Genomic DNA, 24,078 nt, shown 5'->3' with positions numbered 1-24,078 from the left:
AGAGCAACTCCCAGCCTCAGCGGCTGCAAGTGGAAGGTGGCGATGGCTGAGGACCCGGAGCCTGAATGTGAGTAGATGCTGAGCGTTTTGTGTTTGGTGTTTAATGTTTGTTGGATGTTTGCTTAGGAACCAACTTCTCTAACCCAGTGTGGAAAATGAAAACCTTTCTGGCAGTGCAACTCAGCTCCTGGGGTCACTGGAATTTAGGACTGGATTTGGGAATCAGAGCCTTTTCAGAAAATCAGTAATGAAAGGCAGAAAACGAGGTCGGAGGGGTGTGTGTGTGTGTGTGTGTGTGTGTGTGTGTGTGTGTGTGTGTGTGTGTCCTCTGGGAGGAGGAGAAATAGGAGGAAATTTATGACACTGTTTCTGTGTTCTTTTTTTTTTAAAAAAAAGAAGGACACATTTAGAGACATTTTCTTTGGCACACGGCCCTTCTATAGTCCTCAGTAAACAACCACACACCACAGAACATGCACACCACTGTGTACAAAGTGCTTCCCTGTCTCTGATTTAGTTTCACATCTCTGGAGGCTGGGTTATTGTGATTTTGCAAATGGAGCAAGAGGGGCTCACCTGAGTCTTTGAACTCTGAAGCTCTTGCTTTCTCACCACACAGAGTGCATGAAAGCATTGATGATTCAGATGAACTGGGGGCAGAGAGAAAACTCTGGCTGAAATATTTGTTAGTTTAAATCTAGTCCAAAAAAACTATTGCTGTGTCTTCCTTATCAGCATCTATTCAGAAGTTGGTTTGGTTTTACTTAAAGCAAATTTATTCTCTGATCGTTTTGTAAAGAACCGCATATTCCATGAATCCTTTCAGCTCTTTTTTTCTTTTCCTGCTTGTCAAGTTGACATGGCAGGATATGCAAATCACAGTGTTTACAGTTTAAAACTCTTCAAAGTTTTTCATGGCTGACTTGGGACCCCTGGTCCTTATCACAAGATCTTGGCAGAGAGAAATGGAATCTGGATTCTCCAAGTCTGTGAAGCAAGTCTTTCTGCAAACTAAGGAAAACAAATTCTAAGTCTGGAATGACTTGCTAATTAATTTGCTGGTGACTCCAAATCCTTTTTTGGAATAGAATAGAAAAAGAAAAACACAACAATTAAGTCACCTCCTCTCATTTTCCAAAGAGAGTTGGTCTAATACATGTGATGGTGAATTTTATGTGTCAATTTATGTGGGCTACTGTGTTGTATATTTTGTCAAGCTTTCTGGATGTTCCTGTTGAGGTGTTTTTGGATGAGGTGAACATTTAAATAAGAAGGCTTTGAGTAAGACAGATTCCCCTCCATAATGTGGGTGGGCCACATCTAATCAGTTGAAGATCTTAAAGGAAAAAGACTGACCTCCGACTAGCAAGAGAAAATCCTCCAGTAGAAGGCATTGGATGAACTCTGTCTTCAGCCTGCTATCCGTCTTGCAGATTTTGGACTCTCCTTTTTTTGCATAATTGTGTGAGTCAATTCCTTATAATAAACCTCTGTCCTAGACTACCTTCCCTGTCTTCTTAGAAATCTGCATGCAGGTCAAGAAGCAACAGTTAGAACCGGACATGGAACAACTGACTGGTTCCAAATTGGGAAAAGAGTACATTAAGGCTACATATTGTCACTTTGTTTATTTAACTTATATGCAAATTACATCATGTGAATTGCCAGGCTGGATGAATGACAAGCTGGAATCAAGATTGCTGGGAGAAATATCAACAACCTCAGATATACAGATGGTACCACTCTAATGACAGAAAGTGAAGAGGAACCAAAGAGTCTCTTGATGAAGGTGAAAGAGGAGAGTGAAAAGCTGGCTTGAAACATTCAAACAACAAAGATCATGGCATCTGGTCCCATCACTTCGTGGCAAATAGATGGGGAAAAAAAATGGAAACCATGACAGACTTTATTTTCTTGGGCTCCAGAATCACTGCAGATGGTGATTACAGCCATGAAATTAAAAGATGCTTGCTCCTTGGAAGGAAACCTATGACAAACCTAGGCTGCATATTAAAAAGCAGAGACATCATTTTGCTGACAAAGGTCTATACAATCAAAGTGATGGTTTTTCCATAGTCATGTATGGATGTGAAAGTTGGACCATAAAGAAGAAATGATACTTTGAATTGTTGTGTTGGAGCAGACTCTTGAGAGCCCCTTGGACTGCAAGGAGATTCAACCAGTCAATCCTAAAGGAAATCAACCTTGAATATTCATTGGAAGGACTGATGCTGAAGCTGGAGCTCCAATCCTTTGGCCAGCTGATGTGAAGTGCCAACTCAATGGAAAAGACCCTGATGCTGGGGGAGATTGAAGATAGGAGGAGAAGGGGACGACAGAGGGTGAGATGGTTGGATGGCATCACCGACTCAGTGGACAAGAGTTTGAGAAAGCTGTGGGAGATGCTGAGGGACATGGAAGCCTGGCATACTGCAGTCCATAAGATCGCAATGAGTTGGACAGAACTGAGTGACTGGACAACAACATATTCATCCTTCTGGGTCTGTTTCCCTGGAGATACCCAACTAGTGTGATTTTTTTTAGTGCTTTCTTTATGTGTTGGTGCCTTTGATGAATTAGAATGATTATCAATTAAGATATATCTTAATTGAAAACTTGTTTTGAACTTGTTTAATTAATATTTTAACATTTCTTAACTTCTTTCTTTGAAGTACTAATCTATTTAATAGGGAAATTCTCAACGATCCCATTGCTCCAAGATCCAGATACACAGGAGGGACAGGCTGATTCCTTTCCACCCCGGGCCCTGGCTTGGGGTGCCCTGAGTGCCCTGCCCCCTGCTGCCCCCTGCCCAGCATGGACCCCGGGACTGAACTCGAGGAGAACACTCTATGGTTGTACCATGTCCCCTGGCACCGGTGACCTTATGGCAGGGAGAGTGTCATGTGGGCCTGACCTAATCACATGAAGTCAGGCATGGGGCAGGGTCAGAGGTCAAAGGCACGGGAAATATGTGGAGTGCCCTTGCTGGCTCTGGGATGGAGGCCATGTGATCTGGAAGGTAGGCGGCCCCAGGAGCCAGGAAGGATCCCCACCAGCAGCCACCAAGGGGGTGGGGACCTCTGTCCTACACCTGCAAGGAGCTGAATCCTGTCCCAACAGGATGGAGCTCAGGACGGAGTTCCCCAAGGCATCCAGGAGCCAGCCAGGCCTGGCCCTGAAGGGCGCGTCATGATCCCAGCGTGGAGAGCCCGGCCCGCAGCCTGAGGTGCCACCACGGGGCAGGGGGCCTGCACGCGGATGTGGGGCCTCTGGATGCAGGGCTTCTCAGACAGCGTGAGTCGCTGTCATCCCTCACCCCCTCATGCCCCCAGCCCTCCTCTCTAAGGCGACAACGCGGGGGTCAGAGGCGTGTCCTGAACTCGGTCTTGGCCAGAGGAGGGGGCTCGGCGTGGGTCCCGGGAGGCCCTGCCCCGTCCCCCTTGGCTCTGGCCATAGCAGGACGAAGGAAGAACCACAGGTGGGGTGGAAAAGCCGAATTCAGAAGTCACGCTGGCACTCGTCAGGTGGGGGGACCCACGCTGGTCATCCCACTGCCCTCAGCCTCCCTGGAACAGAAGGGGCCACATTACAGAGAGGACGGCCGTGCAGACCGAGGGCCGCAGCGGGCGTGGACGTGGGCAAAACCTCAGCCTCCGGGAGCTCAGGATGGACCCTCGAGGGTCCAGATGGCCCTGGTCCGATGCCCTGTGGCGAGGCCCCTCCAGCTCGGGGACAAGGCAAGACGCAGACAGCATGGTGTCTGCTGGTGGACGCCTGCAGGCGTCTCTGGGCAGGTCGTGCATTGGGTCAGCGCCAGCCGGGAGGAAGCCCCTCCCGCTCCTCTGTCGGCGTCTGGGCCGCTCACGTCCCCCCAGAAGCCCTTAGACTGTGTTCCCTGTACTGCAGTCCTTTGATGACGTAGGTAGCGTTTATGGAATGTCCCCTCCTTGCCAGGTGCTTCTTTGCCAAAAGTGATTCTATCTGGTTGTCAATTAGCCCTACTGAGTAGGACGAGTCTCCTAATTTTGCTGAAGAAACTGCTTCAGTGAAATGATGTGAGATCTCTGAGCTCACATGGTAGGAAACTGACTCAAAAAGTTGGCTTTTCCCATCATCTTCTGTCCTGGGCCAAATGTCCAAATGGACCGGTACTTCTGGGACCCTTTGGGAGGGAGCTGGGGTCCCCGGGCTTCACTTTGTGGGTCGTTGTCTTCCTCCAAGTGGGGAAGGGAGGGGGGCAAGTGACTGACTGACCTGGCGCAGGTTTGCTCAGGACTCCTGACATGTTAAGTTTTAGGCAAAGAAGAATAACAGCTTTATTTAATCCCGAGCATGGCTGTCTTTAAGCGGCACCTTTAAGAATTATGATTAGACTTTTAGAATTTCTTCCAGAGCCTTTGCTAATAGAGTAAGAATTTCCCTGTTGGAAGGAGAGGCTGAGATAAGTGGAGAGAGCGGCATGGGGGACGAATCCACCAACATATGTAAATAGTAGCCAGTGGGAATTTGCTGTGTGACTCAGGCAGCTCAAATCAGGGCTCTGTGACAATCCAGAGGGGCATAGGATCATAGGACCACACCTATGGCTGATCCATGTCGATAGAGTAGAAACCAACACAACACTGTAATCATCCTTCAATTAAAAATTTTTTTTTTTTAACCATGCAACAAAACCTCTATCAACATTTTGGACAGGTTCAGCTGTTACTGAAAATGGTAATTTCTAAACTTCGATTGGGGTAAATGGCTAGAGTGCAGAACAATGCCCTCACTGGGCATTATGAATAGAAGACAGAAGAAGGAACAGCCGCCCCTCAGATGGAGGACAAGGCGCGGGGTCGCCTCCTCCCGGATGTTGTAATCAGAAAGAGTGCAGCCGTCTTCCGGCTGCTGGCTGGCAAAGACGAGCCTCTGCTGGTCAGCGGGAATGCCTTCCTTACCCAGGATCTTGACAGAAAACCACAGAGTTCTGTAAAGCAATTATCCTTCAATTAAAAAATAAATAAATTAAAATGAAAAATAAATTCCCTGTTGGAGCCAAGTCCCTGCTTCCTCCTTCTTGGTTCTGCCGGTCCCGGCTTTCTGGTGGGAATTGCCCGTCGCATGCCCCTACCCCAGCCCTCCTCTGCAGCGGGGCTGGCCTGCCCTGTTTCCTCTCCGTGGGCTCCTGCTCTGGGAACGGTAGTCCCCAGCTCAGCAGGGGCACAGGCCTCTTTATGGCCTCAGTGGGGAACTAGAGTGGTACTTACTGGTCTTCTTGTCTTTCCTGACCAGTTTACCTGAGGTGGAAGCACTGTGAGACGCCAGGTGTTAAGACCCTGTGCAATCTGAGGACACTTCTGAACCAACTCCAGAAAGACCACCGAGATGACGTCTACATGTACACCTCCGGACACCTGAACCCCAACAAGCTCTACAGGCCCCCGGAGACCATCCTGTATCACTGGCCCAATGCCAACAGGCCCCGGGAGGCAAAAGTCTTTGGAGCGGAAAGGCCATCTGATAAGGTTAAGAAGATGAAAGACGCTTTGGCTCATTTTACCATCAACACAGCGGTGGGCCCGAGTGATGCTGAGAACACACCTCTCTTCAGGTATCTGAACCCTCCGGCACAGGCCTCCCACGCTTCGCAGGAGGACGTGAGTCCTAAAGCGGTGTTGAGAGGGGAGGGTTCTCCTGAACGGCCAAAGAGAGAGGAGCTGAGATTGCCCGACATGAAGATTCTGAAATACAAGGAGGTGAAGTCCAGCCGTGAGTGTGTGATGTCCCCGCCAGGCAGGGACCACTTCCAGTACATCAGCTCGCACTTGGCCGCCATAACGAAAGGAGACAGGTACAGGAAGTTCTTGAGCTTCCAGAAACAAGTGCTGGCAAAGCAAGACCTCTTGAGGAGGGACTTCATTGGGAGCCAGGCAGCGAGGTGCCATGAGAAGAAGCTGGAGCAGGTAAGGAGGGCAGTTCTGTGATGCTATGGGTACCCCAGCCAGGTCCAGGAGTCTCAAGACTGTGGGCAGAGACTCACCCTCCGAGGCTGCAGTGACACTTCCAGGTGGAACAGAGAAGGGCTGCTGGTTGCTGAGAATATCCCACATGATGTAGATGATGACAGCTGTTGTTTAGTCACTGAGTCCCGCCTGACTTTTGTGACCCTAGGGACTATTGCCCACCCGGCTCCTCTGTCCATGGGATTCTCCAGGCCAGAATACTGGAGAGGGTTGCCATTTCCTTCTCTAGGGGGTCTTCCCAACTTAGGGATCAAACCCCAGTCTCCTGAATTGCAGGAGGATTCTTTAATGCTGAGCTACCAGGGAAGCCCAGATGGTAACACTTAGGGTGCAAGAAAAGAAGTTTGGAAACTGGTGCTTTGGAGCTGCTTTCATAATGGAAAGCAGTGGCTGCTGCATAGCAGCTGCACTGAAGGAAATGCCCCTGGGGCAGCAGAAACAAGTGAGACAAGGTTTGCCTGAGTCATTACAAAAGAATGGGAAGGGAGGGTGAGGAGAGAGTTGAGGATGCAGGTAAAGTTTGTGTAGGAGTCTCTCCATCTGTAGGAGGTTAGGCATCATGGGATGTGCTGCTGGGAGCGACTGAGAGCTGAGAGTGGTACTTAGTGATGGGGGACCTGGTGTTGGAAGGGTGAAGATGCAGGAAAGAGGCAACATATGAAATAACCGAACATTGATGAGAGCTTTGGCTGAGAGGACTGGAGGAAAGAGAAGGACCTTGGAAACACCATGGAGGCAGAGAAGCACTGTTTATTCCCTTGACTCACAGGATGCAAGGGAATAAATGAATAGAGCCTCAGCACCCCAAGTGGTTTGCTACCCAGCAAATAGAATGCCCAGCCCGAGAAACTAATCAGAAAGGAAAATGAAGTCATTCTGAAGCAGGTTGGTTCTCTTTTCCTCCAGGAGCTCCAGAAAATATGTGTCTGTGACCCTGAAGAGTTCAACAGACTCCAGGTCTTTGGAGAAGTCTTTGAAGATATTTGCAATAGTTCTTTGATATTTGGTGATATCTTGAAAGAAATTAAGGTAATAGAAACATGCATCTCCCAGATAACAGTTGAAAGCCATGCATGAGTTTTTGCACACATGAGCTCGAGCCACACAAAATTCTGCCAAGTTTCATGGTGTCCATTCTACACAGGAGAATCATTCATGGAGAGTCAAAGGAACATGCGTGCTGCCACATGAGTCATAAGTGGGCCTCGTGAGAAAAACACCCAGCCAGCTCACTTCTGAAGCCCATATTGTTCTACTAAAGATTCCTAATTATAATATAAACTCTTATCAACTGCATATAAATGTACACAGAAACTTCTGAAGCTATCCATATGTAATTTTAAATGCATCTTGATGGAGTTTTAAGTTTGTTGTCATTTTCTGCTGAAAGTGACCATCATATCAGAGCTGAGTTGGAATCAGGCTTCTTGAAGGGTCTGTTATTGTCCATTCCCAAACAGAAGTAAGGCTTAAAAGCAGGATGCGGTGACCAGTCTCCATACCTGGAGCATCATCTCTAGGAGGTTTGTTGTTCTTGTTCAGTTGCTCAGTCGTGTCTGATTCTTTGCGACCCCATGGACCCCATGCCAGGCTTCCTGACCTTCACCAGCTCCTGGAGCTTCCTCAAACTCATGTCCATTGAATTGGTGATTCCTTCGAACCATCTCATCTTCTATCGTCCCCTTCTCTTCCTGCCTTCAATCTTTCCCATCATCAGGGTCTTTTCCAATGAGTTGGCTCTTCCCATCAGGTGGCCAAAATATTGGAGTTTCAGTTCCAGCATCAGCCCTTCCAATGAATATTCAGGACTGATTTCCTTTAGAATTGACTGGTTTGATCTCCTTGCTGTCCAAGTGTAGCTCAAGAATCTTCTCTAGCACCACAGTTCAAAAGTATCAATTCTTTGGTGCTTAGCTTTCTTTATGGTCCAGCTCTCACAAGCATACATGACTACTGGTAAAACCATAGCTTTGATTATATGGATCTTTGTCAGCAAAGTAATGTCTCTGCTTTTTAATATGCAGTCTAGGTTTGTTGCAGCTTTTCTTCCAAGGATCAAGTGTCTTTTAATTTCATGGCTGCAGTCACCATCTGCAGTGATTTGGGAGCACAAGAAAATAAAGTCTGTCACTGTTTCCATTGATTCCCCATCTATTTGCCATGAAGTGATGGGACCAGATGCCATGATCTTTGTTTTTTTTGAATGTTGAGTTTTAAGCTAGCTTTTTTGCTCTCCCCTTTCACCTTCATCAAGAGGCTCTTCAGTTTGTCTTCACTTTCTGCCATAAGGGTGGTGTCACCTGCATATCTGAGGTTATTGATATTTCTCCCAGCAATCTTGCTTCCAGCTTGTGCTTCATCCAGTGTGGCATTTTGCATGATGTACCCTGAATATAAGTTAAATAAGCAGGGTGACAATCTACAGCCTTTATGTATTCCTTTTCCAACTTGGAAAAAGTCCATTATTCCATGTATGGTTCTAACTGTTGCTTCTTGACTTGCATACAGATTTCTCAGGAGGCAGATAAGGTGGTCTGGCATTCCCATCTCTTTAAGAATTTTATACAGTTTATTGTGATCCACACAGTCAAAGGCTTTGGCATAGTCAATAAAGCAGAAATAGATGTTTTTCTGGAACTCTCTTGCTTTTTCGATGATCCAGCAGATGTTGGTAATTTGATCTCTGGTTCCTCTGCCTTTTCTAAAACCAGCTTGAACATCTGGAAGTTAACAGTTCACGTATTGCTGAAGCCTGGTTTGGAGAATTTTAAGCATTACTTTACTAGCGTGTGAGATGACTGCAATTGTGCAGTAGTTTGAGCATTCTTTGGCATTGCCTTTCTTTGGGATTGGAATGAAAACTGACCTTTTCCATTCCTGTGGCCACTGTTGAGTCTTCCAAATTTGCTGGCGTATTGAGTGCAACACTTTCACAGCATCATCTTTCAAGATTTGAAATAGCTCAAGTGGAATTCCATCACCTCTGCTAGATTTGTTCATAGTGATGCTTCCTAAGGCCCACTTGACTTCACATTCCAGGATGTCTGGCTCTAGGTGAGTGATCACACCATCATGATTATCTGGGTCGTGAAAATCTTTGTCCAACTCTTTGTGACCCCATGGACTGCAGCATGCCAGCCTTCCTGTCCTTCACCGTCTCCTGGAGCTTGCTCAAACTCATGTGCATTGAGTCAGTGACGCTATCCAACAATCTCATCCTCTGTCATCCCCTTCTCCTCTCGCCTTTAATCTTTCCCAACATCAGGGTCTTTTCCAATGAGTGGGTTCTTCGCATCAGGTGGTCAAAGTATTGGACTTTCAGCTTCAGCATCAGTCCTTCCAATGAACACCCAGGACTGATCTCCTTTAGGATGGACTGGTTGGATCTTTCAGTCCAAGGGACTCTCAAGAGTCTTCCCCAACATGGATTCTTTGGCCCGCAACCTTTCTGCAGGTTCAGTTCAGTTCAGTTCAGTCACTCAGTCGTGTCCGACTCTTTGCGACCCCATGAATTGCAGCACGCCAGGCCTCTCTGTCTATCACCAACTCCCAGAGTCTACCCAAACCCATGTCCATCGAGTCGGTGATGCCATCCAACCATCTCATCCTCTGTCGTTCCCTTCTCCTCCTGCCCCCAATCCTACCTAGCATTAGGGTCTTTTCCAATGAGTCAACTCTTCACATGACGTGGCCAAAGTATTGGAGTTTCAGCTTCAACATCAGTCCTTCCAGTGAACACCCAGGATTGATCTCCTTTAGGATGGATTGATTGGATCTCCTTGTAGTCTAAGGGACTCTCAAGAGTCTTCTCCAACACCACAGTTCAAAAGCATCAGTTCTGCGGCACTCAGCTTTCTTCACCGTCCAACTCTCACATCCATACATGACTACTGGAAAAACCATAGCCTTGACTAGACGGACTTTTGTTGGCAAAGTAATGTCTCTGCTTTTAAATATGCTATCTAGGTTGGCCATAACCTTCCTTCCAAGGAGTAAGCGTCTTTTAATTTCATGGCTGCAATCACGATCAGCAGTGATCTTGGAGCCCCCAAAAATAAAGTCTGACACTGTTTCCACTGTTTCCCCATCTATTTCCCATGAAGTGATGGGACCAGATGCCATGATCTTAGTTTTCTGAACGTTGAGCTTTAAGCCAACTTTTTCACTCTCCTCTTTCACTTTCATCAAGAGGCTCTTTAGTTCTTCTTTCTGCCATAAGGGTGGTGTCATCCGCATATCTGAGGTTACTGATATTTCTCCCGGCAATCTTGATTCCAGCTTGTGTTTCTTCCAGCCCAGCGTTTCTCATGATGTACTCTGCATATAAGTTAAATAAGCAGGGTGACAATATACAGCCTTGATGTACTCCTTTTCCTATTTGGAACCAGTCTGTTGTTCCATGTCCAGTTCTAATTGTTGCTTCCTGACCTGCATACAGGTTTCTCAAGAGACAGGTCAGATGGTCTGGTATTCCCATCTCTTTCAGAATTTTCCACAGTTTATTGTGATCCACACAGTCAAAGGCTTTGGCATAGTCAGTAAAGCAGAAATAGATGTTTTTCTGGAGCTCTCTTGCTTTTTTGATGATCCAGCGGATGTTGGCAATTTGATCTCTGGTTCCTCTGCCTTTTCTAAAACCAGCTTGAACATCTGGAAGTTCACGGTTCACGTATTGCTGAAGCCTGGCTTGGAGAATTTTCAGCATTACTTTACTAGCATGTGAGATGAGTGCAATTGTGCGGTAGTTTGAGCATTCTTTGGCATTGCCTTTTTTGGGGATTGGAACAAAAACTGACCTTTTCCATTCCTGTGGCCACTGCTGAGTTTTCCAAATTTGCTGGCGTATTGAGTGCAACACTTTCACAGCATCATCTTTCAAGATTTGAAATAGCTTAACTGGAATTCCATCACCTCCACTAGCTTTGTTCATAGTGATGCTTTCTAAGGCCCACTTGACTTCACATTCCAGGATGTCTGGCTCTAGGTGAGTGATCACACCATCGTGGTTATCTGGGTCGTGAAGATCTTTTTTGTACAATTCTTCTGTGTATTCTTGCTGTCTCTTCTTAATATCTTCTGCTTCTGTTAGGTCCATACCATTTCTGTCGTTTATCGAGCCTATCTTTGCATGAAATGTTCCTTTGGTATGTCTAATTTTCTTGAAGAGATCTCTAGTCTTTCCCAATCTGTTGTTTTCCTCTGTTTATTTGCATTGATCGCTGAGGAGGGCTTTCGTATCTCTCCTTGCTATTCTTTGGAACTCTACATTCAGATGGAATATCTTTCCTTTTCTCCTTTGCTTTCGCTTCTCTTCTCTTCCCAGCTATCTGTAAGGCCTCCGCAGACAGCCATTTTGCTTTTTTGCATTTCTTTTCCATGCAGGTTAGGAAGATCCAAGTCCACAGCGCCCCCTAGTGGCAGAAGGTCATGTGTTGCACGTATGTCCAGATGTTTTTGAGTCTATCCTGAGGTGATCAATAATAGTCAATACTCAATTGTGCTTTAAAAATGGCGAGATTTTGCACATTTCCGTATGTATGTTATTTAATATATTTCAGGAGCATTGTTATATTTTTAAAAATATTCTGAACTGACATTCTTTAGCCTCTTTACATATGCAAAGAAAGTTACATTGTAGTGTAATCTCATAACACATTTCCAGTGGGTCTTTTTTCCTTTCTTTTTCTTTCTTTCTTTCTCCCTCCCTCCCACCTTCCTTTCTTCCTCATTTCCTTTCTTTCTTTGTTTTTTTCTTCTCTCTTTCTTTTTTTTTTCCACAGGAAGAATATGAGCTCTACATGCTATTACTTCTGAAGAACCATCCCACAGAACAGTATAAGGTAACAATCAGTCATGTGTGTCTTAAATAGAACCTGTTTCTTCATATTTCCTGAGCACGGGGAAACAGCCTGAATCTCGGAAGCTCCGTTTGTGCCTGCATAATTCAGAACAGCAGATACTTTTGCTAGGTGTGGGCCTTATGCTCGTGAGGACACTATAAAGGACTAGCCCTCTGCTCCTGGCGGCAGCGAGGGGCGGCTGGGGAGGCATGCACGTTTCTTGACTTGGCCACTACCTCTGGCCACCGGTTCTCTGTGACCCGCACAGGCTTGTCTGTGACCCACTCTCGTGTGCTTGCTTTGCCCCGTCGTGGCTCTCCCTCTCTGCTCATTGAGGTCCCCCACACTGATGGCACCCCGCTTTGTAGGCGGCACCCTGGTCTTTCTTGTGAGCTCCCGATTACAGCATATCCAGCCAGCGTCCCTCTGAAGGCTGACACTTGCGGTGTCTGAGAGGCAGGTTACTGACCTTAAAAGAGGGGGGTGACCTTGGATTCTCTGTGACACCTTCCAGGGCTTCTCTCCAGGCTTAGGTCACACGTGTGCTTGGGAAGGAAAATGTACTGCAGCAACGACATTTTCACGCACAGCTCAGAGAATATGGCACTGTCGCTAAGGTGACTTCTGACATTTTCAATAAAGTTTAAAAATCCTGTCTCTTTGTCTCACTTTGTCTACGAAGCAAACAGAAAAAGTCGTGGCCTGACAGCGGGCAGTTCTGACTTCATCGAGAATCACGCGTGTGCATTGTTTCCTTTGCCTTGAGCTTTTCATGCTTCAGGAAAAAGCTTCTGTTCGACTGGAATAAGCAAGGCCTCCTGCTGGGGGTCTACCTTGTTCTCTGCTTTCTGACGCTGAGTCGCTAAGGACCACATATGCCCACATCCCCATCAAACACCAGAATGAAAACGTCCCCAGGCCAGCGGGGCGCTAGATCCTTCTTCCTGGAAACTTGGCAGCCCGTCACCCAATGAGCCAGAGATTTTTGTTTCATCACATTTAAGAAGAGTTACTTTGTAACCATAAATGGCCATTGGGTTAATATTGTTATAAATTTAGAAAAATAATCATGGTGCTGATAATAATACTCATGAAGTGTTTTATTCAGCATTTTCTTTCCCTACACAAACCAGCAATGAAATACCCCACCACTTTTCTAATTTCTTAGGAAAATTAAGACTCAAAACTTAAAAAAAAATTATATATATATATATATGTTACCCAGATCTTCACCTGACAACTTATCCCTTCTCCAATATTCCACCCTCACGTCCATCCTTGCTGTTTACCTATTTTACTTAGCATTTGACCCTGGACATCTTGAACATACCGTATTAACAGAGAAAAGGGACCTTCTCACCCTTGTTTTGTGTTTGTCTCACCCATTCTCACCTTGTCCTGCGCAGTATTTGCTAACTCAGGTCCAGAGGCTGCAGAAGGGGCAGGTGAAGACTGCAGATGTCGAGCAGGCCAGGGAGGAGCTGAGAGCGCTCGTGACTGCCATCAGAGTGGCCCTGGACCACAACGACAGGTGTGGGAGGGCGATCGGGGTTGATCTGTGCTGGGGTTACACTATTGTTAATGGCTCATTATTTCATTATTGGTCTCAGAGTGTAAAATGCTCCTTGGAAGAAAAGTTGTGACCAACCTAGACAGCATAGTAAAAAGCAGAGACATTACTTTGCCAACAAAGTTCCTTCTAGTCAAGGCCATGGTTTTCCCAGTGGTCACGGATAGATGTGAGAGTTGGACTATAAAGAAAGCTGAACACCAAAGAATTGATGCTTTTGAACTGTGGTGTTGGAGAAGACTCTTGAGAGTCCCTTGGACTGCAAGGAGATCCAGCCAGTCCATCCTAAAGGAAATCAGTCCTGAATATTCATTGGAAGGACTGATGTCAAAGCTGAAACTCCAACACTTTGCCCACCTGATGCGAAGAGCTGACTCTTTTGAAAAGTCCCTGATGCTGGGAAAGATTGAAGGCGGGAGGAGAAGGGGACGACAGAGGACGAGATGGTTGGATGGCATCACTGACTTAATGGGCATGAGTTTGAGTAAACTCCAGGAGTTGGTGAAGGACAGGGAGGCCTGGCGTGCTGCAGTCCATAGGGTCGCAAAGAGTGGGACACAACTGAGTGACTGAACTGAACTGAGTGTAAAAGGGCTAGTTTCTTTTCGTCCTTCCTTCTTAAAAATTCAAGTCACAAAGGAACATCAACAGACACTAAAAGACCAGCTCCTTTAACTAGTGGCTTAGGCGACCTTGATAAGGAGGAATACTTTAGCTTATTGAACTTGACTAATTCAGCCTCTTTCTATCTACATCTTCAAGTCATCTTTTTATTGTTGGCAACTAAGAGGATCAGACCTTATTTCTCCGTTTTTAAGTCTGTGATATAAGAGAGATAAAAGCAGGAAGGTACGAACAGGGTGCTAACGTATCATGATGTTTTATTACCGAACCGTAGGCTCAGAAATGAACTGGAGCAGGAGCGTGTACTGCTGGAGGCCGCGAAGAACAGGGCAGGCAAGTAACCCTGTGATTGATCTTCCGACGTGAGGTTTGCCGTGACCTCCGCGTGCGGAATCTCCAAGACTGGTTCACTGTTCATGGCTTCTGCTGCTCGTTGTTTGAAAAGGTTTTTCAGAGAGGTTATTACCTTCCCCCTGCCCCCATCAAGTTCTTTAGAAAGTCAGTAAGTTTTCATTTTTATCTGAAGTGGTTTAAAGTACTTTAAAGACACAGGAAGTAGTTGATCTCTTGGGGAGATTTGTCTGGGTGCGGATGCTTATCCCAGTTTCCATTGCTTCCGGCACGTTTGGTTGTCGAGTTGCTCTGTAATCAGAGACAGCTCGTGTGCATTTCATTTTCCTGTAAGATCTTCGTGGGTTTTAGTGAAACTTTGAATGAATTCAGGACCTTATGTCGAGAGAATGACCAAGATACTTGAAATAGATTTTAAGAACCTTGACTCAGTGGTGTAAATATGAGAATCAGCTCCGCTGGGGAAGTGTTGAAGAAATAAATGTGTGTATCTTAGAGAAAGTGTCTTGAAACACATAGTGGAATTTAGGAGGGAGCTGTGAATACTTCAGGGCATCCCTGGGGGATGGAAATAGAGGAAGTGGGCCCGTGGCCTGTGGTTTCCAGGGTAACAGCAAGGAAGATGGTCCAGTCCGATTTTCAGACACTTTGTGTCTTTATTCTTGGATCAGCGGAGTCAGCTTTTCTGGAGAACAATGAGGTTCTGTCCAGGTGTGGGGCACCCTCTCTCGTGAATGGGCCTCAACCTGCGCATCTCAGCATCCCACTCACACGGCTGCTACATGAACCGCTTTCGTGTTACTGCTGCCTGTTCCGTGGAGGCAAGGACAGTGCTCCCCTCATCGTTAAGAGGAGCCGATACGATGCCAGAACACAGGGCCTGGTGCAGCGGAGTCACTCTGCCTGTGGGTTCCTCCTCATTATTACTCACGAAGAGAGACACACGGTTCGTGGGAAATTAATGACATTTTGTGAATATTTACGCACTAAATGAAATAATAAAAATGATCTCAAAATTGGGTAATAACCCAAATAGCTTCAGTTGAATGTCTTGCTCTTTGATATTTACGGTGTACCCTGTGGCTCAGTCAATGCCCCTCCCTCTCCAGGTTTGTTACGCACAAACTCACACGGAATCGAGTTTTCATCTCAGCGTCTTTCAGGATGTTCTCACAAGTCTAATGGTCTTGAGTTCTTCGGCAAACTTGGCCTCAAAGGTTGTGACCCCAGAGGATTTTGTTTTCCTCCCTCTGGTTCTTTCTGCCCTCCCAGGAGCCAGGTCTGTGTGGTTTGCCTGATGGGCGTCTTTCAAAGGTTTCTTGTGGCCTGAGTCTCCAGGCGGCCTGGTCTTGTGATTCTTCCAGAGCTCAGAGGTTGGTGGATTCCTTCTCTGCCTGCAGTCTTGCTCACTCTTTTTTAATGTTTTTTTAAAAATGTATTGAAATATAGTAGATTTATATATATATATATATATACACATGGGCTTTCTGGGTAGCTCAGTGGTAAAGAATCCACCTGCAATGTAGGAGATGCAGTTTTGATCCCTGGGTTGGGTAGATCCCCTGGAGGAGGGCATGGCATCCCATTCCAGTGTTCTTGCCTGGAGAATCCCATGGACAGAGGAGCGTGGCGGGCTGCAGTCCACGGGGTCGCTAAGAGTCAGACACGACTGAAATGACTTAGCACACACCCATGCAATATTCTGCTGTATGTTCTGCATCTTCTTTATCTCTGCGGATGCACACCGAGGCTGCTGCAGGTCTTCTGTTGTGAACAGGCTGCAGGGGACGTGTGCTGGCTCCTCTCCAGACAAGTCGCGAGATGAGACTGGAGCTCCCTGGTATTCTGTCTCCTGCTGTTTCTTAAAACTGGCCACCATTTTTTAAAATTTAACACTTTGTTGCTAAACGCTAACAGAATAAAATGACAAAGGCTCATAAAAATAATAAGCAAGAAGAAGTTACCGATTTTCTAGGCCTGTAGTAATCTTTTCTTACGTCTGATCCTAGCTGCTTCTGACATGCGTTCTAACACTTTTAAAGAAACCCGGTATCCTGCATGCGTCCTCCTGTGTTCTCTTTCTGAAGATTTCTTATTCCTGAGCCTTCTCCAGCCAAACACCTTTCCTGTGGAATTCCCCTGTTTTGATACCACAGTCTTCCTCTTTAGGCAGAAAAACAAGGAACAGTTCGGTTACTTGAGTGGCTTTATGCGCCTTTAGTCTTCTTTGCTGCCAGTTCCTTGTTTCGGGTGAAACTTTCAGCTTGGATCGCGATGGGAACCAAAGACACTTAGGTGGCTCTCTCGGAACTCACACCGGAAGCTTAAGTATGACCGCCTCTGCTCCGGCATGACCGCCTCTGCTCCGGCATGACCGCCTCTGCTCCGGCAAGGTTGCTTGTCCTGGATCTGCTTAACTAACTCACCCAGATTTCAAAACTCATCTTCACACTTCTCCCTTCTTCCAAATTGGGCAGGTTTGAATGACAGCAGTGACTTGGCATGTATCCGTAGGTAAGATCACTCTTGCTAATGGCATTTTTCCATTTAAAAAAAAGCAGCTGTTCTTTCTCAACGAATTAAGTCTTCCCACTCATCAGAACCTACCTGTGCTGACTGAGAACAGAGCATCCTTAGCACTGAGTTATTTTCTGTCTTCATCTCTCTGCTCCTTAAATACCAATCTTTGTTGGAGCTCAGCATGTTTTTGGTTCAATCCACACGTCTTTGATTCTGGCTCTCTTTCCTGCTAAAACAGCTTTTTCAGGCTTACGATCTGTATATACCACTGCCTACTGCACGTGGCACCTGAGTGTCAACTCGGCAAGTCCAAGGTTAAGCTTTCCCCTCTCTGAATTTTCCTGTCCTTGGAAGTTTCAGTGAATGGCATCTCCAGACACGCGGAGGCCTAAGTCAGGATACCCGCGGCAGCGTCTTCACTCTCTGCCCCTCAGCCACAACACGGCTTGTAGTAAGTGGCCAGGCTGGCTTCAGACCTGTTCAATCAACTTCAACTGGTTTCTTCCCGTGGGTTAGAAGACTTTCCCATCGCCGCCTGCTCCTTGCTAGTGTTATGATTTGCGGTTTCTCCCCTGGCCCTCAGTGCCCCCACCGTACCGTGTAAACTCCCTTTTCCGGGAGGTGTCAGCTCTGCTCCTCTGCCTGCTCCCCATGCCCTCCCGCTTACCTGGCTCCTGTCCATCCTCCTGGTCTCTCCTTAGTCCCACGTCTGCAGCAAAGTTATCCTTGCGCCTTCCCCATGCTGTGCGAGGTACTCAATAAAGACTCATTAAGTATATAAATGAATTAAAGGAGGAACACCCCATTCTTGGGTCCAATCATTTTTTTTCCCTTTATTTCAGTTGCTATCCAATTTGGCTCTCATCATCTTTATTGATGGGCTTGAAGTTTGAATTACATTATATTTTATAACTATATACAACATACTTAATATTGTTAATACATAATGTTACTAATAAGAATTAAGGCATTAAACACAGAATATGTTGCTTTTAAAAAATATTCCAGAATCACCTGAGAAAAATGTCGTGAAGGAGGAGAACCTTACTCTTATTGAGAAGGTTGAAAAAAAGAGGTGTGAAGTACTTCATAAATGGGATGAGATTCAAGCTCTTGAAAGAGTAATGAAAACAACCTTTGTTCATACTGGAATTTTGCAAATCACTGAAAGTAAGATCAAAAGCTTAGAGGTATGCAAATTGTTTATTTCAATGTCTACATTGTTATTTTGCTGGAAGACCTTGGCAAACACATGAAGTGATTTGACTTTCAATGGAGGCAAAATATAACATTTGGTCTGAACATATTTTCATTTCAACCACTTTGTAGCAAATTATTAGAATAATTAAGAGATGTAGCTAAACTAGGTCTTCCCAAGTGGCACTAGCTGTAGAGAACCTGCCTGCCAATGCAGGAGACATAAGAGACATAGGTTCGATCCTTGGGTTGACAAGATCCCCTGGAAGAAGACATGGCAACCCCCTTCAGTATTCTTGCCTGGAGAATCCCATGGACAGAGGAGCCTGGAGGGGTCGCAAAGAGTCAGACACGACTGAGCGACTTAGCCTGCTGCTGCTGCTAAGTCGCTTCAGTCGTGTCCGACTCTGTGTGACCCCACAGACAGAAGCCCACCAGGCTCCGCCATCCCTGGGATTCTCCAGGCAAGAATACTGGAGTGGGTTGCCATTTCCTTCTCCAGTGCATGAAAGGGAAAAGTGAAAGTGAAGTCGCTCAGTCATGTCCGACTCTTAGCAACCCCATGGGCTGTATCCTACCAGGCTCCTCCGTCCATGGGATTTTCCAGGCAAGAGTACTGGAGTGGAGTGCCATTATGTATGCATAGCTAAAAGAACAAAAGTGAAGGTGATAAAAATTCTGTAGAGCTCTTAAGGGTCAGACTGAATCTCTTTCAGCCCAACTGACATCTCTTAGAGATTAGCAATTTTATATGGAAAATGTTTGTCGTAAAGATAATGACCGGCATCGTTTAGTGTCCAATGTTTGCTATGTAGTTTAATCTGAAGCCTAGAGAGGCTAAGTGACCCACCCGATATGACACAAGATAGAGGTGGCAAAGCTGGGATTCAGCTTAATTCTTCTGGGCCCCAAAGTCCTTATATTTTCTGTTGAGCTACATTGACCCCATGGTTACATGTACAGTTAGTTGCACATTATGCGGGAAGACAGGATTAGTTACTGCCATTGAGGACCTGCTGTATTAGACTTGAACAACTGTTGCTAAACATTTTCTTGATAAACAATAAAATTATGATCTTTTATGATATGGTCTTGATGCACATAAATTATTATGTGTATTATGATCTAATGTTTTGAAATGCTATGATGGCCTACTTCTTAGGTTATAACCTATTTTTAATTGTGTAAAATCTTACTCAATATAACTTCTACTTATAGAATTTGTAAGTCATATGTGATTATCCTTTTTTCTCCTGGTTATAGAGTTATATATATTTTCCCAACCCTACTTTATTTTTAAAGCCTAACTATAGGAAGGTGGGGGTAGTCCAAACTTGCTTTGGATTCTCTTGTCTCTCTTTGGAAATAACCTGGTCAGATTTCTTTCTGTGTTTTCACTGAGAGTCTGCCCCCATTTTTTAAACTTAATAATGTCCTAAAAAGAAACATAATTTTATAGTTGAATGTTTAAACAGTTATAACTTTATGTGTTCTGAGCATGTCATAATGCAAAATCATGTAAACTTTGCTTTCAAAATTGAAACCTCTTTTAAACCTGGGAAATAGAAGATTCTGTATAATGATTTCATATCAATAATTTATATTACTTTAAATATCCGTTATTTATATTTGGCTCCTTAATTCAAATACTGTAGGATATAATAGAACTGCATTTATTATCCTATTAAAGAACTGATTTCTGGGTCTGGATTTGAAATGTTATTTTTAACCGGAAGATAAAATAACTAAATGTATCATAGGTTTAAGATGCACAGATATTGCTGTAAATAATACAAAAATACTATTTCATTTAATTCCAAACAACCTGAAAAGATAGATGTTTTTATTAACCCCCTTTTTCATATGGGGAAACCAAGGCATACATATGCTCAGTGACTTGATGAAGCTTACAGTGAGCAAGTGGTAGAATTAGGATGTAAAGTCAGCCCAGTTCCCTAATTGTATATTATCCAGCCTCATGATATACTGATAATCACAAATGATTTCCATTATGGTGCATCTCTGGAAGAGCAAAGCTTTTCATCCCTTCTTCATCTTTATTTTGTTCACAATTATTTTGAATATTCTCATTTACAGTATTAACTAATTTTTCAGTTTCAGTAGTAAATACTCTTGGTTTTTCTATTGTGCTTCTAATGAATCTAGAGATTCATTTGGGGAGAAATGACAGCTTTACAATATTAACACTCCATCTAGGATCATTTTATGTTTACTTTAATGCATTGATCTTAGAGATATTTTGTCACTTTTGTTTTGTGACTTTTTGGTATCTGTTGCTATTGTGAATGGAAACTCAAAAATTTTTTTTCTTAACTTTACAGTTTATAATCAGTGATGTCTATATATGCATGACTTATTGATATTTGCATTTTTATATTGTATCCAGCCATCTTACAAAAATTCCATCATTAGTTCCAAAAATATGTGGAATGCACCTACTCTGGAATTTCCCTAAAATTCTCTAGTTTTTTGCAACATCAACCTCCACCTCCTCTGCTTTCTGACCCAGAGGGCCAGGATTTTTCTCTCTTACTGCACAGCCTTCAAGTCATTCTTTGTATATCCATTGTTTTAAAGTGGTGTGCTGTTGAATACTTTTGAAATTAAAATAATAGCATTCACAGAATACTTTTTGTTCCATAAATGGTGAAAAATGCTTAACAAATATTGATAACCATTTGTTTTTCTTTTAAAACCATTTTTTCCTTTAGACTGAAACTATAAAGTTGGAAACAGCAAATAAAATTTTAATGAAGAAAATACAAGTAAGTTTTTAGAGTCTGCTTTTCAATAGAGATATTTCAGCTGGTGCCTTCTTGTGCTATGTGATAAGTCAAATACGGAAGTGTATGCATAATCTTTCTAAATGATGATGTTCTGTCATGGCAAGAATATCTCGCTATGCTGACATTAGCTTAAAACTGGACAGGTGTAAGCTAATATATTAATGAAAATATTCTTCTTTTAATAGTTGAATGTATCCATTAGAAATGACCATTTCTCTAACCCTTCTGTTCATAACAATGAATTATCATGAGTTTATGAGTGCGATGGCTCCCTTAGTGACTTCTCATGCTAGCCCTCCAAAATGCATGGTAACAATTTGCTGTTTAATAGGTTGCAGTGCTAACCTGATTACCTACGTGTATCTCTCTGTATTATATTTGGTATGAATTAGCATGCTATGCCTGATTCTAGAAGTGGTAATGTATTTGGATGCAATTGGCAACATTACTGATGTTAACCACGACCAGTATCATGTCAACCACGACCAGTATCATGTCATTGTATGTGACCAAGTGATTTTTAATTCTTGGCAGTTTATTGTAAACTACGTGAAACAGATCATGGGCAAGAACAAGCTGAGAGAGGAGGAGCAACAGTGAGTATTGAAGCTCTGATGGAGCAACTGTCATAACCTGATACTGGAGCCATTAAAACCATCCATTTACAAGTAGATTACCTGGACAGTACTGCTGAAGTCTTTGGGTTCCTGAGTGTTAACTTCACATATATTATATATGCTACATCTTTTCCTTTGCTTAAGAATGTTTGGTCCAAGGTTTAAATCTCCATCATATGTATTATTAATACATATTATATATTATTAATACATATTATATGTATTATTTAGCAATATAGAAATACATTTTTTGTGTGTGTGGGGGGGAATCTGAAGAGTTGAAGGTGATTCCTCAAGCAGAAGGATCAGGAAAATGGGAGGCATGTGGCTGTGGGGGGCTTTCTTTTCTCAAATTGCTTGCCTTTAGTGATAATAAATACATGATAAATTTTCGTGTATCGTGTCATGATACATGAAAAAACCTATACATGTATTATTCTGAAAGATTCAATTTAAAAATCAAATGCTGACTATTATTATCTCTTACATAAGTTTAGATTTTACAGAGTTAACTTTCTTTGAGTTGGTACCATCGTTCAATCCTCAGGATTTGAGAAGCCTGGAAAAACCACCGATAGTTTAAATATGGAAAAAGCTTATCGTATCAACAAGTAAAAAGACATTTGGTTGGTGGTGGTACAGACTCAGTGAAATCACGGAGCCGGGGATCTTTCCTTCCCTGCTGCCCTTGGATGGTCTTCCTCCTCAGGGTGGCCGCGTGGCTGTCTTTGGGCACCAGGTCCATGTCCCGGGGGAAGGAAGGGGGAAACCGCAGGACAGGTGGCATCTCATACTGAGTCTGTTCTGTTGGATTTAGGTAGGAAAGCCCACCCCAGGGACGTCCACTGTATCTCACTGGTCACCAAGGCGACCCTTAGCTGCAAAAGAGTCAGAAGCTGGGCCATCAGACTTGCCAGCTTAGTGTTAGAGGAAGGAGGGAAGGTGTTAGGCTGGGTGCTGGTTGAACCACCCAGGGAGATCCAGATTCTGTGAGGCTGCGTATGACGTCGGGTGTTCTCAATGGAAAAGAACACGGAAATGCAAACACAACATTTGGAAGAGTCCTCCAGAGCCTTGTTAATGAGAATGAACTCACCTGATATCATGGCTCAGATGGCAAAGAATCCACCTGCAGTGAGAGACCTGGGTTCGATTCCTGGGTCGGGAAGATCCCCTGGAGAAGGGACAGGCTACCCACTCCAGTGTTCTGGCCTGGAGAATCCCATGGCCAGAGGAGCCTGGCGGGCCACACTCCACTGGGTCACAGAGTCGGGACATGACTGAGCAACTTGGGATTCCCTGGTGACTCAGATGTAAAGAGTCTGCCTGCAATGCAGGACACCTGGGTTCTATCCCTGGGTCAGGAAGACCCCTGGAGAAGGAAATGGCAACCCACTCCAGTGTTCTGGCCTGGAGAATCCCATGGCCAGAGGAGCCTGGCGGGCCACACTCCACTGGGTCACAGAGTCAGACACGACTGAGCAAATAAGCACAGCAGCATCATTACGGTAAACCCGGCGCTGGGGCACAAAGTCCTCGGCCTGGAAAGTGTCGCAGAGGCCCTTGACCATATGCAGAGCTTTGCCGCATCCAAGGCCAAACATCTACGACAAATGCCCTTTAAAATGGAAGTGGAGGGTTGCAAGTCTTACTATGAGTGTTTGAGTAAATGGGTTTTAATAGATGTTTATTTTGAAATTTTCTTTTATGATTCATGTACTTTTTCTCTAACCCGTTATACTCATCTGTTTTATATTTTAAGGAACCTTTGGGGATTTATGAAAGAATTTTCAAAATTGAAAGAGACAGATGTCTCCTAAGTGACTGGAAGAATGGCCCATGAAAATTCACAACCACGGTGTACATGCAATGTGGATGTTTTTGGAGGTATACATTAAAGAAGATACATTTCATTTTGTCAGTTTTAATCTCCAATAAAGTGAATGTGGTCTTTGAATTCTTCTCAAGACATTGAATTAAATACATATATTCATGTGATTCATTTTACTTTGTATACATGTTCATAACAATAGTAGTTCCTAGAGTAATTTCTGCTTTCATTCAATAACTTTCTTCAGGAAAAAAATACTTTCAATTATTTGATAGGAATAGGAAATTCAGTACTGCTACAACATAGATTAAACTTATTTCTTACTTGCCAATGCAAGTTTTAGTGTAAACATTTAACAAAATGCAGTAGTTGTGTAATAAATCTTCATTTAATTAAATCATCTTTACTGATTGTGAATGATACAGTGTTCACCAGTGTTACAAAACAGGCCTGGGTCTTTACACTGCACCTCTTACCTGACTTTGACCTTCATGACAACTGCCTGGGTTGGAATTTGTTTTCATCCTTGCTTTGCCTGTAATATGGTCTGAGCACTTAGAGTCAATGCAAGTCCAGTTTCTTTGACTGTCCTCTGGCTGTTGTGAAGGTCAGAGATAAGTGATGAGTATAAGACACGAGGGTTCTAATCTTAACTTAGATGTATCGGGTGACATAGATTTGTTTACATAAACCTTTAATGTCCAAGTCCCACA

General features: G+C 44.2%; 1 protein-coding gene across 2 annotated transcripts; it reads left to right on the top strand.

Annotated features, from left to right (window-relative positions):
• Positions 1-23,491, top strand: C9H6orf118 (chromosome 9 C6orf118 homolog). 2 transcript variants are annotated; one of them, XR_014065294.1, is made up of 10 exons: positions 1-67; positions 5,278-5,948; positions 6,915-7,037; positions 11,789-11,848; positions 13,255-13,379; positions 14,317-14,375; positions 17,922-18,083; positions 20,843-20,896; positions 21,452-21,513; positions 23,297-23,491. XR_014065294.1 is itself a non-coding variant. In XM_081529692.1 (10 exons), exons 1-10 carry the CDS (start codon positions 43-45, stop codon positions 23,352-23,354), a joined length of 1,419 nt encoding a protein of 472 aa, XP_081385818.1. In that variant the 5' UTR covers positions 1-42; the 3' UTR covers positions 23,355-23,491. The 2 variants fall into 2 exon arrangements, 1 of the variants encoding a protein (XP_081385818.1); XM_081529692.1 differs by having other exon boundaries at positions 17,922-18,103.
• The last annotated feature ends 587 nt before the right edge of the window (positions 23,492-24,078 follow it).

The sequence above is a fragment of the Giraffa tippelskirchi genome, chromosome 9, assembly GCF_054371585.1.
Source record: "Giraffa tippelskirchi isolate mGirTip1 chromosome 9, T2T-mGirTip1v1.2.pri, whole genome shotgun sequence".
Classification (NCBI taxonomy): domain Eukaryota; kingdom Metazoa; phylum Chordata; class Mammalia; order Artiodactyla; family Giraffidae; genus Giraffa; species Giraffa tippelskirchi.
The sequence above is the reverse complement of the archived record's forward strand: the minus strand, read 5'-3'. Positions and strand labels throughout refer to the sequence as shown.